This window comes from Schistocerca cancellata, chromosome 1, assembly GCF_023864275.1.
Source record: "Schistocerca cancellata isolate TAMUIC-IGC-003103 chromosome 1, iqSchCanc2.1, whole genome shotgun sequence".
Taxonomy (NCBI): Eukaryota; Metazoa; Arthropoda; class Insecta; order Orthoptera; family Acrididae; genus Schistocerca; species Schistocerca cancellata.
In genome coordinates, this window is record NC_064626.1 from 829,350,811 (window position 1) to 829,368,090 (window position 17,280).

The 17,280-nt window shown below is 44.8% G+C and overlaps 1 protein-coding gene across 5 annotated transcripts in view; it reads left to right on the forward strand.

Moving 5' to 3' along the window:
* LOC126188626 (titin-like) overlaps positions 1-17,280 on the forward strand; it is a 471,513-nt gene that overhangs the window by 240,585 nt on the left and 213,648 nt on the right. The window contains exon 1 of one of the 5 annotated variants that reach the window (XM_049930259.1): positions 6,080-6,277. The exons of the other annotated variants lie outside the window; for them this stretch is intronic. Coding sequence (XP_049786216.1) covers positions 6,270-6,277 — 8 coding nt within the window. The 5' untranslated portion in view covers positions 6,080-6,269. Of the gene's footprint in view, positions 1-6,079; positions 6,278-17,280 lie in introns of those variants that run through there. 5 annotated transcript variants of the gene reach the window in all.

Sequence of the window (17,280 nt, forward strand, 5' to 3'; positions counted from 1 at the left end):
TGGGAAAATGGCGCTATCCAAAACCGGGGCCGAGTGTAGTATGATGTGCCACGGGCCGTAGAGTGACAGGGATGAACGACAGCTGCGGAGATGTATACGGGTGAATAGATGTGTAACTGCTGACAGAGTGACCGCCCAGATGAACCGAGGGGCTATCACCAGTGTCTCCTCAACGACCGTTGAACGAATGTCGCTGCGTATGGGCCTCTGCAGCAGGCGCCATGTCGCATGCCGAGTGCCGTTCACCGGCGACGGAGGCTGGAATTAGCACGCCAATACTGCAATTGGTTGTCCACTGAGTGGCAAACAGTGGTCTTTTCGGATGAAGGACGTTGTATGGTCCATTGGTTAGATGGCCGTTGACGTGTACGGCGTGAAACATCTGAAAGCAAACACCCTGCAACAATAGTCGGAAGAGTTCAGGCCGGAGGGGGGGGGGGGGGGGGAGTGCTATGGTCTGGAGAATGTTTTCCTGGCATTCCCTGCGTTATTTCGTCATTGCGGAAGGCACAATGGATCAACACAAGTATGGATCTATCCTTGGGGACCATGTCCATTCCTACAGGCAGTTTATTCTTCCTCGGCACGATGGCATCTACCAGCAGGACAACGCAACGTGGCACACAGCTCGCAGTGTACGTGTGAAGTTCGAAGAGTGACAGGATGAGTTTATCCTACACCCCTGGCCACCAGACTCCCCGGATTAAAGCCGAATCGAGAATCTGTGGGACCACGTTGATCTGGTTGTTCGCGCCTTGGATCATTAGCCGAGAAACATAGAGCAATTGGCCACGCTACTGGGATTGTCATGGTACCACATACCTGTCGGTACCTTCCAGAACCTCGTGGACTCTCTTCCTGCACACATCTCAGCGGTGCGAGGTGCAAAAGATTATTCAGGGTTTTTACAGCTGTTCACATTAATGTTTCTGGACAGTGCCGTCACTACATATTCACCGTCTGGGAGAACCTGACAGAAGATGAAAGATAATGGGCGATAAGTTGGATATTGCATGGTTGCCGCTAGTGGAGGCTCTTAAGACACAAAACTAGATTGCCTGGTTACTAAAAGTCTGTTTCTCTGTCTATGATGACAACGTGATACGTAACCAGCGATTATACCACTTTGGTTTGTCCTGCTGTAATTATAGTCGTGCGCAAAACTTACGGACGAAAGTAACTTTCTTGTGTTGTGTCACTGCCAACTAACATAGTTCAATGAAACTTGGACCATGCAAGCTAAAGTATAGTGTAAAAGGTAACTGTAAGAAACACGCAATGAGACGAACAGAAATGACATTCTTGTTTAAAGACGATAATTAGACTGAAGACACTGCGATTTTTGATGGTTCTCAGTACATAACAAAAAGCAGCACGTAGTTCTGAATGGGATGTGTGATCACCATGGACGGCACTGTATGCTGTGCAAAGTGATCTAATGGTGACCCTAGATTGGTAAGGTTTCATATGGTAGGGCGTTCTATTTTTCTACCAGTGCGGTTGATAAATGATGGATGCTCATTGGTGCATGTGGACTTGCTGCAATATGTCTCCTCAAAGCATCCCGCAAGTGGTCGATGGGATTTAAGTCGGAGGAACAGGCTCAAAAAAATGGTTCAAATGGCTCTGAGCACTATGGGACTTAACATCTATGGTCATCAGTCCCCTAGAACTTAGAACTACTTAAACCTAACTAACCTAAGGACATCACAAACATCCATGCCCGAGGCAGGATTCGAACCTGCGACCGTAGCAGTCGCGCGGCTCCGGACTGAGCGCCTAGAACCGCTAGACCACCGCGGCCGGCTGAACAGGCTCCATCCACCGAACACCTTCTCTCTCCAAGAGCACCTCCACATGCGGTGTTCGATGCGGTCGCTCATTGTCATCTATAAAACTGAAATCAGGGATGAACGCACGCTTGAAAAGACGCACCTGCTGAAGGATTACAGTGTGACAATAACGTTGATCGATGGCTTCACTGTGTTCTAAGCTTTGGAGGCCATTACGCCCTTGCAACATTATACCTCCCCACACCATAACACTTATATCACACAAACGAACATGTTTGACAATTCTGGACCTACTCTCACACGGCAGGAGGTGGGAAAACGTAATACATCGAGGAACATTGTCGAATGTGATCGTTTTCTTGGTCTAGGTATAATGGTGTGTGTGTGTGTGTGGGGGGGGGGGGTCGTAACCGGTCAGCGTTATTGTGACACGGTACTTCTTTACCGTGTGCGTCTATTCAGAGGGGCGTTTGTCTCTGACTTCAATTTTATGGATGATAATGCCCGACCGCATCGAACAGCGCAGGTGTAGAGGCCCTTGAAGGGAGAAGGTACTCAACAAATGGACTGATGTATCCGTTCCCCCCACTTAAACCCCATCGATCACGTGTGGGATACGTTGGGGAGGCGTACGGCACCATGTCCACATGCACCAACAACCATCCGTCACCTGTCAGTCGCGCTGGTGGAGAACTGTACCCCCTATCACAAGAACTCCTTACACTCTTGTGGACAGCATAGGAACACACATTGCCGTCCACGGTGACCACACCTATTAAGACTGCCTTTTGTAATATCTTCGGAACCATCATAATCACAGTGTCATCAGTGTAGTTATTGCCTTTAAACAAGTCTCAGTCTGTTCGTCTCATTGCGCGTTTCTTTCAGTTACCTTCTGTACTATACAACAGTGGTTTTCCTATGTATAGTCGAACAAGTTTAATCGGGCCATGGTACTTGGCAGCGATACATGATGCGAAAGCTACTTTCGTCCTTAAGTTTTGCACACCAGTATATCCTCGTCACCATGCTGAGACTACCGGTTATGCGGCGCCCTCTTGTGCTGCCGCTGTGTGCCGCGACTGGCGGAGGCAAAGCAGTCATTGGGGTACCAGCCTATGTACTAAGCTTCGCTCGTCGTATCCTTGAGATACAAGGGGCATACAAGTGAAAGCCGGTCACCAGTGTAAAGTAACGGTAACGATTTTATTAACTCAAAAATGTTGTGATACACAGTACACATACTCAAAAATACGAGTAGTTGCCAAAACTGTTGGCACATTTATCCCATTGCGACACTAGCCGGTCGATTCCATCCTTTAAGAAGCTTGTAGGCTGCTGTCGGATCCAGGCCTGGATCCGGTCACACACTTCGTCGTCCGTTGCGAATCCATGTCCGAGAATAGCTTGTTTTAGAAGTCCAAAAACACGGAAGTGACACGGTGAAAGGTCGGGACTGTACTGTGGATGTTACAGCGTTTCCCACCGAAACTGCTGCAATGTCGTCTTCACCGCATTGGCCGTGTCTGGACGGGCATTATCATGCAGGAGGATAACGCCAGTGGGCAACATGCCTCGGCGTTTCGACTTGATGACTCGTCTAAGGTTCTGTAAAGTGGCGTGATAACGCTGGGCATTGACGGTGGTTCACCGTTCTAGGAACTCGACGAGCAGTGGGCCCTTGCGGTCGAAAAAGGACATCACGACCTTACCAGAACTGGTGTGCACGGCCTTTGAATTCTTTGGAGGTGGTGAAGTCGCATGTTTCCACTGCTTGCTCTGACGCTTGCTTTCCGGTTCAAAATGATAAAACCATGTTTCATCACCTGTGTCAGTAAGCTACAGAAAGCCGTTTTTCTCCTCATGATAACGTCGAAGGTGACTCAAAGAGAGCACCATTCGAGTATTGCACTGTTGGGCAGTCAGCTGGTGGGGAACCCACTGCGCACAGATTTTTCGAAAGTTCAAGTGTTGATGCATTATGGTGCGGGCGGTGCCCACGCTAATACCCAGTAACAGATGGATCTCGTCCACGGTGATTCTGCGGTTGTCCAAGACTAGAGCATTCACTTCCACAACCATTTCCGGTGTGATGACACGATGAGCCTGTCCAGGTGTAGCATCGTCTTCCGGTGACTCGGGACCCTCGAGGAATCGTTTGCGCCATTCCACAACACTTGAACGACTCAGCCTGTACTCACCATACACACCCTTCATCCTTCGATACATCTCAAGGCCCCCAACTCCCGCCGCCGTCGAAAACGAATCACTCCTCGTTGTTCCTGCTTACTCGCCTCATAAAATAGCTCCATATTTAGCAATTATATACAACCACTCGCTCGTACCTAAAGACTGGAAGATTGCTCAAGTCACACCAATACCCAAAAGGGGAAGTAGGAATAATCCGCTGAATTACAGGCCTGTATCACTAACGTTCATTTGCAGTAGAGTTTTAGAACACAGACTGTATTCGAACAATATGAAATACCTCAAAGAAGAAGATTTATTGACTCATAGTCAGCACGGATTCAGAAAATATCGTTCTTGTGAAACACAACTAGCTCTTTATACTCCTGAAGTAATAAGTGCTATCGACAGGGGCTGTCAAATTGATTCCATATTTTTAGATTTCCAGAAGGCTTTCGACACCGTTCCTCACAAGCGTCTTCAAATCAAACCGCGCGCCTACGGAGTATAGCCTCAGTTGTGTGACTGGATTCGTGATTTCCTGTCTGAAAGGTCACAGTTCGTAGTAATAGACGGAAAGTCATCGAGTAAGACAGAAGTAATATCCGGCGTTCCGCAAGGAAGTGTTATAGACCCTCTATTGTTCCTGATCTATATTAAGGACATAGGAAACAATGAGTAGCCATCTTAGATTGTTTGCAGATGATGGTGTCATTTACCATCTTGTAAAGTCATCAGATGATCAAAACGACTTGCAAAATGATTTAGATAAGATTTCTGTATGGTGCGAAAAGTGGCAATTGACCCGGAATAGAGAAAAGTGCGACGTTATTCACATGAGTACTAAACTAAATCAGCTAAATTTCGATTACGCGATAAGTCGCACAAATCTGAGGGTTGTAAATTCAACTAAATACTTTGGGATTACAATTACAAACAACCTAAATCGGAACGATCGCACAGATAATATTGTTGGTAGAGCAAACCAAAGACTGCGATTCATTGGCAGAACACTTAGAAGGTGCAACAGGTCTACCTAATAGACTGCTTATACTACGCTTGTCCGCCCTATTCTGGAGTACTGCTGTGCGGTGTGGGATCTGCATCAGATTGGACTGACGAATGACATCGAAAAAGTTAAAAGAAGTTCAGCTCGTTTTGTTTTATCGCGAAACAGGGGAGATAGTGTGACAGACATGATACGTGAATTGGAGTGGCAAGCATTAAAACAAAGACGTTTTTCGTTGCGACGGGATCTTCTCATTAAATTTCAATCAACAGTTTTCTCCTCCGATTGCGAAAATATTCTGTTGGCACCCACCTACATAAGGAGATATGATCATCACGATAAAATAAGAGAAATCAGGGCTCGCACGGAAAAATTTATGTGCTCGTTTTTGCCGCGTGCCGTTCGAGATTGGAACGATAGAGAGACAGCATGAAGGTGATTCATTGAACCTCTGCCAGACACTTTATTCTGAATAGCAGAGTAATCACGTAGATGTAGATGTTCGGTAGCGGCCGATAACTTGTGTGACCAGCTTCTCTTCAGCGTGAAACCACACTGGCGCTATGCTACATCAAACGGTGCGCACGCGTCAGCCTGTCTACCGACAGATGGCGCCACGATACCAGGAATTATGTGGTACCACCTTACGTGTAAGGCAAAGGTGGAGGCACTGACCAGGTTTCATTTGAATGAACCTCATACAAAAGAAATTATGTACTCTTCTTACTATGCTGTATACGTACTGCACATTTAAATTTGTCATTTGTTGGCCTTCCAATTGTTGCAGTTTTAATGTCCAACACTGCAGTAATACCTTCGCAAATCGGATAAATGGTGAAGGTGAGCGATTAGGGCAATTACCCTTGAGGGCGAAGAGAGCCGTAAATGCTCCTTTACTTCGTCAGAAGACCGAGGTTTTTTCCCGGAAGGAGTGTCAGAGGTCGTACGCTACGCAGTGGGTGGGGTTCGAGCGGAGTGGTGCGGCCGCGTCTTTGAGAGCGGCTGTTTGTTGATAGGCGGCGCGGCGACTCCTGTACGCCTGCCAAGCCCGCCCGGCCGGGCCGGCAGCTCCGTAATCGCCGCCGGCGCAGACGTTGCCCGCGCATCGCGCCGAGTGAGCGCACTGTGTCGGTCGCGGGCGGACACGCCCACCTCTGCCGGTAACGCGTGTGGCCTGCGCCCGATCCCGCGGACCAGATTCTGCACGCGCCTCGGATGTGACTGCCGCCAGCAGTGCGCGTGCACCGGAGACACTCGCCAGACAGCGTCGCCGCCTCACCATGGCTAGGTAAAGTGTGTGCGGTCACGCGACGCGGTGAGCGCTGCGTGCCGAGTGCGGCGGTCACGCACCGTGACGTACAGTGTAAGCCAGTGTGTGTGTGTGACTACAACGACAAAAACGGATTTGTAACAGCGGAGAATATCAAAATTCTGTAACAGCTTTCGTACACCGTCTTTTAGATTTAAAGCAGCAGAGGTATTTTTATCCCCTTTGAGCAGTAACTACCCCAGTTAGATCGATGTTACATCAGATATGTGTTATAGGTTACCGTATTGCGGAAGATGCAGTGGTCCAGTTTACAGTGACAGTACGGTAACGTACATCTTCGTGAGTAAAAAATGGCTCTGAGCACTATGGGACTTACCACCTGAGGTCATCAGTCCGCTAGAACTTAGAGCTACTTAAACCTAACTAACCTAAGGACATCACACACATCCATGCCCGAGGCAGGATTCGAACCCGCGACCGTAGCGGTCTCGCGGTTTCAGACTGAACTTCCTGAGTAAATACCTCACAAAAAAGAAACAGAAGAAGGAGATGCTTCGCTATAGTAGCTATTATCGAACGTAACAGTGTAAGGTTTAAATTATAAACTGATTTTTCATCTTTGAATTTGACAAAGAAATGCTTTTTTAGTGGCTCATACGAAGCAATTATGAAACAGTCTAAAACTGACCTTTTTTATGAAGTAGCTCTGTAAGCCAAAGTGCACCTAGCATATCGAGTGCGACGAATCTGCCACTATTTGAACCAACAACATTCACTACAGTTTCAGTATTCGATAAAACAGGTGTTGATTCATCATTAGTTCTTAAGTCAACGAATACAGTGATATTCGTCGTTCGGAACAACACCAGTCGTTCCTGTGGTATTAAGGTAAAACTGAAATTTGGAGGACGGTAATGCGGTAAGATTACACTTTTGATAGCTATGCTAAAAGCCAACTCAGAATGTCCCCACTACGTTTGCCTATAAATGATATCCTGAAGTTTGTATACCTATTACGAAGGACATTCGTCACTATCGTAACCGAGCGAGGTGGCGCAGTGGTCAGCACACTAGACTCGCATTCGGGAGGACGACGGTTCAATCCCGCGTCTGGCCATCCTGATTAAGGTTTTCCGTGATTTCCCTAAATCGCTCCAGGCAAATGCCAGCATGGTTCCTTTGAAAGGGCACGGCCGACTTCCTTCCCCGTCCTTCCCTAATCCGATGAGACCGATGACCTCGCTGTTTGGTCTCTTCCCCTAAACAACCCAACCCCAACCCTCACTATCGTAACTATTATGAAATAGATTCGCATTCTACGGCCAAGCGTTGATGTCAGCTGTTTGCGACACGTGAAAATTTATGCCGGATCGGGGCTCGAACCCGTATTTTCCGCTTTGTGCGAACATTCGGTCCGAGCGAACCTCCAGCAACGAACGATACTTCCATATGTCATGTAGTCACAGCCCGTATGCTTCCAGAATTCGTGGTTCCCGCACAGGGAGACAAATATTATAGCGTCAGTTTAGCCAATCGAGGCATGGATACATTATTGGCGGTTACAATGTCTGTGTTTCTATTGTGTCTGTATCTTCACACTACGATGTCCTTCAGACGTGCTTGCATGCATACATGCATATCTGAATGACATTGTATTGTCAAGATACAGATAATGTACCAACGCAAACATTGTAGCCATCAATGATGTATCGTGACTAGGTTTATAACTGTGGCAAGATTCAAACGCATGCTTTGTTAAACAATTATTACAACCAATCATATATCACTGTTGTGATAGTGTCAGAAGTACAGTCGATATGTTACAGGGATTAACTAGAAATGAATGCGAAAACTGTATGATTTCCAAGAAACTTCGCCTCTTTGGTAACTTAAAGCACTGTTCTTAACGAGCCACTGTGTTAAAATAACATTCCTGCTGGTGGAGCCAGATGTGGTACCTACTCTCGTGCCTCCTCATTTTGGTGTCGAGAGTTCGCTGAAACTCAATGCATAAGATAGTCCGAAATTTGGAGGCAGCTTCCATTGTCCTTCAGCAGGACGCCCTCTTGAAACCTACCTTTTGTATGAATCAGTAGATTTGCGACACGGCGTCGAAATCAACGTCATGGCTAATGACCAACTAGAATACTGGACAAATGGAAAAATTCCCAACACCACACACAACTGTTTATGAACTGACATCACTTGGCAACTGGAAGCGACAGTCGCGAAGGTGTTAACTCTCGAAGATGTAGATATAAATGTGTTATACCGAACGTAATATAATTCCTAGAGCGCAACAAGTATTCCAGAGATGAAGCCTAAAATAAGTAGCAGAATTACTGAGAGACAGATTTCACTTCGGGCTGGAAATTGCTGACACTAAAGATTTAGGAGCGGTAGATGTATCGGAAGTGTCAAAAGAAAGAACTCAGTACACTTCGCGATGAGCGTGATTCACCAGAAATGCAACCTTGAGTGCAAAATGCTTGGGGAGCACTTATTATTATGCCATTACTTCACTCTGATTCAGTATTTCTGTCATTTGCTAATTAAGAAGGGCTTTGAACAATTCTTTTAATAAAGCGCTCTGTAGTTAATGGGGCAAATATTATTGGATGAAAATCAGGAAAAACATTGTCGCTGCCCACTATCGATAGAAAATAAAGCACACACATTTCTTCCATAGAAAACAGCAAGGTTTTTCGATTCGCCGTATTAACGTTAGCGAAGTCTGCATCTAGAGAATGTCAGCTACAAATTATCTCTGATTTCCTTTTGTCCAAGACAAGGGAAGAGAATGCGCTACTCGTAAATCACGTGCGCAAGGATACTAGTACAGCATGTATGCTTCCGCGCGTACTCCCTCGCAGACAGGGTTGCGTAAACCAAACAGCGCTGACGTCACTTACCGTGCCCGAGGACATGGGCAAACAGCGCTGTATGAACGGCAGCGTCTACAACTCCAGCTGCAGCAGCGCTCTCCTCCCGGAGATATTTTGGAAGTGGCACATACTGTTTTGAAGGGAGTATTCTGGTCCGGCAGAGAATAACAAACCGTTCTGCGACCGAACACAATCAATACAGTCGACGTGCATTACCTGTAGTCACACTATACATCGTCAGTAACGACTTGGTCGTGAACTCGCGAGTGCCATAACCGTCTTTTTTTATTGTTAAATCATGCTACATTTACGTAGAATACTACCTTCACTACGGTCGATCGAATGAGGTAGCTGAGTGATTAACACAATGGAGTTGCATTAGACAGGACCATGGTTCAAATGCCACACCGCCCACTTCTAAATCTGTTAAGGCGAAAACCCGGATGGTTACTTTGGAAATTACACAGCCGATTTGCTTTTCTTACCCTCGTCTGTTACAAGTGTGTGTTCTGTCTGTAATGAACTCGTTCTCAGCCGGCCGAAGTGGCAGCGGTTCTAGGCGCTATATTCTGGAACCGCGCGACCGCTACGGTCGCAGGTTCGAATCCTGCCTCGGGCATGGATGTGTGTAATGCCCTTAGGTTAGTTAGGTTTAAGTAGTTCTAAGTTCTAGGGGACTGATGACCTCAGATGTTAAGTCTCATTGTGCTCAGAGCCATTTGAACCATTTTGTTCAGAAAGATGAAAAGACGGATGAAGATGTATATAGATCTCTCTCTCTCTCTCTCTCTCTCTCTCTCTCTCTCTCTCTCTCTGTGTGTGTGTGTGTGTGCGTGCGTGCGTGCGTGCTGCGAACTGCTGTAACTGCAGAATACTGGAGTAGCACCGGTGTAAATAGTTTTCTGTCTTAAATTATTCTAAATCACCTTTGACGATTGCTGACATAAGTGAATAGGTGAGGTGTTGAAGAGGTAAGCGGATGCTGTCGCTCCTCGGAACAGACGACAGTCGAAAAAATCTGTAAGAAATATTAGTTGCGTAAGTGTTTACGAAATATTCATGAATTGTCTAAGAAGTGGGATTGACCACGTGACAAAAAAGTAATTCGAAGGTCGCGGTATCGAATATGACGGCCATATTTCTCTTCCCTTTTTTCTACAACGTTCACTTTTTGTTAACATCAGACTAGGTGGCAAAGTGGTCCGGCCATCCAGATTTAGTTTTCCGCTAAATAGCTGAATCAGAAGGCTCTGATAAGGACATTACCGATTTCGTTGCCGGATTCGAGGCTATGCTCCAAGGATATCGATGTCTACAGGACGTTAAAACCTTGTCCTCTTTCCTTCTTTTCACTTCTGGTTGATAGCGACATGGCTAAGATTTCACGTTAATCTGCAAACCATCATTTAGTTAATGAGGTAATGTGAAGTACGGTTCAGCGATAACACAGGATGTACTACATACAGCCGGCCGATGTGGCCGAGCGGTTCTAGGCGCTTCAGTCTGGAACCGCGCGACCACTACGGTCGCAGGTTCGAATCCTGCCTCGGGTATGGATGTGTGTGATGTCCTTAGGTTAGCTAGGTTTAAGTAGTTCTAAGTTCTAGGGGACTGATGACCTCAGATGTTAAGTCTCATAGTGCTCAGAGCCATTTGAACCATTTGAACTACATACAATAGCAATATCCACAATACATCATCACTGTACCGAAATGAATCTCTACATCATTACTGAATAATTGGTTCAAATGGGTCTGAGCACTATGGGACTCAACATCTTAGGTCATAAGTCCCCTAGAACTTAGAACTACTTAAACCTAACTAACCTAAGGACATCACACACACCCATGCCCGAGGCAGGATTCGAACCTGCGACCGTAGCAGTCCTGCGGTTCCGGACTGCAGCGCCAGAACCGCTAGACCACCGCGGCCGGCACTGAATAATTAATCATTCCGGTGTTGACTAATAGTTGAACCGTAAATGAAATGGTTAACTGTCTACGAATATTATTGATAGAATGAAGTAAGATAGTCACTTCTGTTTCACAAACCTCCATCCCCCACTCTATCAGGGCTGCAGGGTGCGGTAGTCATGCAGAGATGAAGGCAATTGCGCCGAATAGACTAGATAGATATCTGCAGCAAGTCATTCGTCGGACTTATACTATAACAACACTGATGTGACAACGTATCAGACCAAAATATCAGACCTCTGTAACTGAGCAAAAAATGTCTGTGTTGCTACCTGCAATTAACGCAAATTATAGAGGCACCGTCACTGATTGTGTAATCATTGACGTATGCGCAAGAGACACCCACTTTACGTACGATCAGCAACTTCACGCAGCCTTTCAGTCAGCGGTATACTGCTGAGGAAAGAAGCTGCAGTGTCATTAAGGAGAAGTAGTTAATTAGCAGCTCCACTGAACTTTTCACTAAAGCGATAGGTGTAGTCTATGGTCTCACTAAATACAGTCTAGGTAACTATGGTAAATGGCCTTGAAATATGAAATAACTAGCGACCAGTCCAGGCTTTACACAGGTAGCACTCAGGATCTACGGCCGGACGACTTGTCTGGCGTGGCGATAACAAATTATATGCACAAGCCTTCGTCGTGAATCAGACTATTAGTGAAAAGCGTAATCAAAATCTCTACAGTAGCTCCTGAGTGAATTCTTCACACACACACACACACACAAATACGTTGAGGTGGATTTTGATTTATGATATAAATAGAAGATGTGTACAAATTCTGGTGAAGGTGCGCTGCTCTCTGGAGTTTTGGTGCCTGTTTACTGCATTTTCCGACAGATACCGCCTCTCTGTAGTCCATCAGTTCGTAACTCCACAGCTTCTCTGACCATTAACTCCTCATTGTTACTGTATTATTATCCATTGTTTCAGTTTTACAAAGTATTTCAACAAGTTTAAATTGCATCAGTCTAATTTAAAATACCTATGTTATCTATATTATATTAAATAACAAATCTGTCAGTCTCACTTCCCTGGCTAAAGGTCTAACGCCAAAGGCCATTTAATAAATAAATGGAAAAGCTCGCAGTTCCCGTCATTGGCACGAGATGTCACTCCAAACGCTAATTCAGTGTTGAACAGATAACAATATATACATTACACATTCATCATTACAATAATTATAAATCATACACAAAATCTTCATCGTTAATCAGTTCGTCTATTGATCAAAACATTATTGTTGTTTCTGAAATTAAACTTCACATACAGACAGAGAAAACGGCGTGCGGACCTTAATTTGTAATATGTATAGACAAATACAGGTTTGGCAGTTCGCGAACAGAGATTGTTGAATGCGTCAAAAACGAAGATAATTACACGCCTCATGGCACTGGAACGTTTCCCGAATATGTGCTAAATTACACTTTGTAAGCTAATGAGAGATGTGCTGTAAGTGGTTATCAAACAGCTATCCTAACATCAATAATACGCACCCGTTGCAATAAAATGATGCCTTATATTGTAAAGTGTAACAGCTCGCTGTGTTTTTCTTGTCCTGATGCTGGAGAGTTAAAAGCTCAAAGCACTGATCGGACTGTGACGCTCGCTATTACGTGCAGCGAGAACATAGCTCGGTTGCTCATCGTCTTCAGCCATGCGAACACGACGGGCGCCTGTGAGCTAATACATAATTCAATGCGCCGGAAGAGCGCCTATCCTTGGTGACGCCACGCTTGCAGCTGATAACATGCTTCTCAGAGGCACAATGCCACTTCACTATTGTCGCCGGCACATTACAAAGTGTAACGAAATAAGCGGGAAAAACGTGTAATAGCACCTTCCTTCGACACTGTATTTTCTTCTAATTCGACACTGTATTTTCTTCTAATACATCAATTCCTTTACATAAAAGACAGAGTGTAGATGCAACTACTCTACCAATCAGTTTTCCAGATTCATTTCACTCATTTGGCTTTCACATTGTCACTACAGCTACGTATTGTTTTAAATAACCCTATTACCTCCCGAGGACGATTCTTATTTGAGGAATATCGCTGCTTTCGGTAATCCAAGATCATATTACTAAATCCTGTCATGTTGTTTCAATTGCTGACAATGAGGCAAGAATTGGGAATATATATATGGTAGTGATTTTAGACAACATGTGCACGAAAATCACGTGCGGTAACACAACTCGTCAAATATAATCATTTGTCATTTTCGAAATTGCATTTTTATCGGAGTATCAAATGAAATCCTGAAGGTTGCGTTACCGACGTGCCTCTGTTTTTCTAAGGAAACGTCACTCATTAAGAAGTTAAAGCCAATGAAAGAATTTAACATTTTGCCAGATTCTGCAGATGTAAAGAATTACTTGCCCCACTAAACATAGTGCCTTCGTTGAGATGGCAGTTTTCCAGCGGCTGATTTGCAATACCGATAATAAATGTTAAAAGGTGGAAGCCATATTGTATTTCAGTGCGAATCGATAGGCCACGTATATTCCGTATAATATTTACATTACTTTGAGACAGTTTTCCGCTCTCTTTCAAGAGAAGTCTTTCGTCTTCCCCACACCATGTTTTGTCCGCTTCGCTCACGGAGATTTCTAATCAGACGTGTAATTTCCTAGGCATTAATGGGTACTGTCCTTATTCACATAAAAGACGTCAAACAATAAGAAGTTAATTCTTCTTCAATAGCTTCGATCAAACCAAAGACACACGTGTACTCAACTTGATCTCAGAACGAAGAATATAACGAACTGTTAAGACAATGAGAGTAGTACACTAAGGTTGATTACATGTAGATATTATCGTTGAGTAACTCTAGAGACATTCAGGACGATTTAGACAAAATTTCCTCTTTGTCTAACGAATGTCACCAATTCAAAGTAATACGCGTGGTCAGGAGAAAAGTCGGTTTCTTTTGAATACAGCTGTAGCGATGTATTGTATGACGATCAAGACCCAAGCGGAGGTGCTGCGAGGATTATGGAAAAGTGAGTGTTTGTACGACGAATACCACTAGATGCCTTGGCCCCTGTTCTTGAGCTTTCCTTAGTGTTTTGTATCGGCATCAGGTCGAACTAAAAGGGGAGCTCGAAGCAATTCAGAGGTGTGTTGCTAGCATTCTAACCTCCTGGTTCATTTAATAGGATAATGATAGGGGTATGTTCATGTACCTTAAAGGAATCCGTGAACAAAAGACTACGTCTTCATGGCGAAACGCTGTTTGATAAATACAAAGAACAAACATCCAAGACGGTCCGTTACAATTATTTTACTGTTTATATCGTGTACCTCGCAGAAGGGAAACTAGAAGAACGCAAGATAGATAAAGCCATTCGCTGTGGCACAAACATTGTCATTTTCCCACGCTCCTTGAAAAGTCAACCAGCAAAGATGGTGACATATACAAACTCATAAATACCGTTCCTCACGCACTCTGTAGTGCCGTGCGGAGTACACGTAGATGCTTTTGAAGCATTCTACGTAAAACAAAGAAAATTACGATGATATTTATTTAAACTCGTGTTATGTTACTATTACCATTTTTCCACCGGATGTCAGCAGATAATACGCATAGTGAATAGAAGAGGTGGTTGTCTAGGTGATATAAAAAGTCTCCGTGCGTTTCGCTCTTTCGTGTTGTGAATACAGGTGTGGTTTATCCAAGATGTAAGAAAGTTTTTATGACGAATATTTATCGTGACTGTGCAGGTCGTTCTACTGTTAACAAGCGATGTGTAAATCATTGATTGTCGCATGCCAAGAATGTGAGAAATGGCTGTCGACTACGAAGACGTATACAGGACGAACATTACTTTAAAGAGAGCAAAGAATTTCTACTACATATCTACATCTATATCCGTTCTCGGCCGGCCACCTCACAGAGTGTGGCGGAGACTATTTCGTGTATCACCGTCACTGTCCCTTTTGCTTTTCTAGCCGCGAATGTTCACAGGAATGTTTGCTGGTAAGTCTATGTGAACTCGAGTATCTCTAATTTTACATTCATGGTCTTTTCGCGAGATATAACTGGGTTAAAATGGTTCAAATGGCTCTGAGCACTATGGGACTTAACATCTGTGGACATCAGTCCCCTAGAACTTAGAACTACTTCAACCTAACTAACCTAGGACATTACACACATCCATGCCCGAGGCAGGATTCGAACCTGCGACCGTAGCGGTCACGCGGTTCCAGACTGAAGCGCCTAGAACCGCACGGCCACACCGGCTGGCCTATAACTGGGAGGAAGCAATATTTTCGTTGACTCTTCTAGGAACGCACGCTCCCGGAACTTTAACGGTAAACCACAACGTGATGCGGAAGGCCTCTCTTGCAGCGTCTGCCACTGAAGCCGAGCGACCATCTCCGTGACTTTTTCGCGCTTTCTAAATGGACCCGTAAGGAAACACGCTGCTCTTCTCTGTACCTTCTGTATTTCCTCTACCAAACCATTCTGGTACGGATCCCAGACTGACTTGCAATATTCAAGTGTTGGATGAATGAGTGTTTTGTAAGCTACTGCCTTAGCTGGCGGACAGCATTTCTTGTGGATTATTGCAGTGAATCTCAGTCTGTCATCTGCCTGTCCTGTGATTATTTTTATGTGGTCATTTCACTTTAAATCGGTACCTTCCCATGCTCCTAGGTATGTTATAGATTTGACTGTTTCCAGTGACTGTTCTGCAATCGTGTGATCATACATAATAGCTCTTTCCGCCTGTTTATGGGCAATACGTTACATTTGTTTATGTCGTGGTGAACTGGCAATCCTTGAACCAAGTGTCGATCCTTTGCAGGTCGTCCTGCATTTCGCTGAAATTATTTAGCGTGGTAACTTCCATGTACACAACAGCATCCTCCACGAAAAGCCTCGTGGAACTTGTGACGTTATGTACTACGTCACTTATATAGATCTTGCGAAAAGTGTTACAACACTCCCCTGTGGCACACCCGAAGCTTCTTTTAGGCCTAAAGACTTCTCTCCGTTCAGAATGACATACTGTGTTCTGCTTGAAAGAAACTTTTCGGTCCAGTCACACAGCTAGTCCGATATTCCGTACGCTCGTGTTTTGTTCCGTAGGCGGCAGTGCGGAACTGTACCGGACGCCTTCCAGAAGTCAAGGAACCCGACATCACTCTGGGCGCCGTTATCTGCTGCTTTCTGGGTCTCTTGGACGATCAGAGCGAGCGGGGTTTCACCCGCGTATTGCTTTCGAAACCAATATTTATTCCTAAGGGACTTCCGTTCTCGAGAAATGTCATAATACGCGAGCATAAAACATGTTATCGAGTTCTGCAACAGACCGACTTCAGAGATGTAGGCCTATAGTTTCGACCGCCTGTTCGACGATCCTCCTCGAAACCTGGAATAAACTGCTCTTTTTTTTTTCAATCATTAAGTACGCTCCGCTCCTCTAGGGACTAGCGGCCCACAGCTACTAGAAGAGGGGCAAGTTCTTTTGCATACGCTACGTAGAACCGTATTGGTATCCAATCAGATCCACTGGTCTATCCTCTGTTGAGAGATTTCAGTTGCTTTTCTATCCCGTTGTCATTTATTTCGGTGTACGTCGTTTTGACATTCGTGTGACGATTTAAGTGAGAAACTACAGTGCGATCTTCCTCAGTGAAACAGCTTTGGAAAAACACGTTTAGTTTTGGGCCTTTTCCATGTCATCCTCCGCTTCGATGCCATTATGGGTACAGAGTGCATAGATAGATGGCTTCGATCCATTTAATATTACAATAGGACCAAAACTCCTTAGGATTTTCTGTCATGTCGGTAGACAGAACATTACATTCGAATTTATTGAGTGCTTCGCACATGCCTGTCCTTGCGGTGATTTTGTCTTCGTTCGTTTTGTTTGTCTATGAGGCTTAGGTTACGTTTAAATTTGCAGTGAAATTATCTTTGCTTTCGTAACAGATTGCTAACGCAGTTGTCGAAGCACGGCACGTCTTTCCCATCCTTCACAACTTTGTTCCGCACATAACCGTCTAAAACGTATTGCACAATATTCTTGAACTTCGTTCATCGTAAGGCAAGTATTATACTACAAAGCGAAGCGTATCCCAGACCGCCACGGGAAGTAACTTGATCACTTGACTAGGTACAGACATATTTCACTTCAAAATATTACATGACAG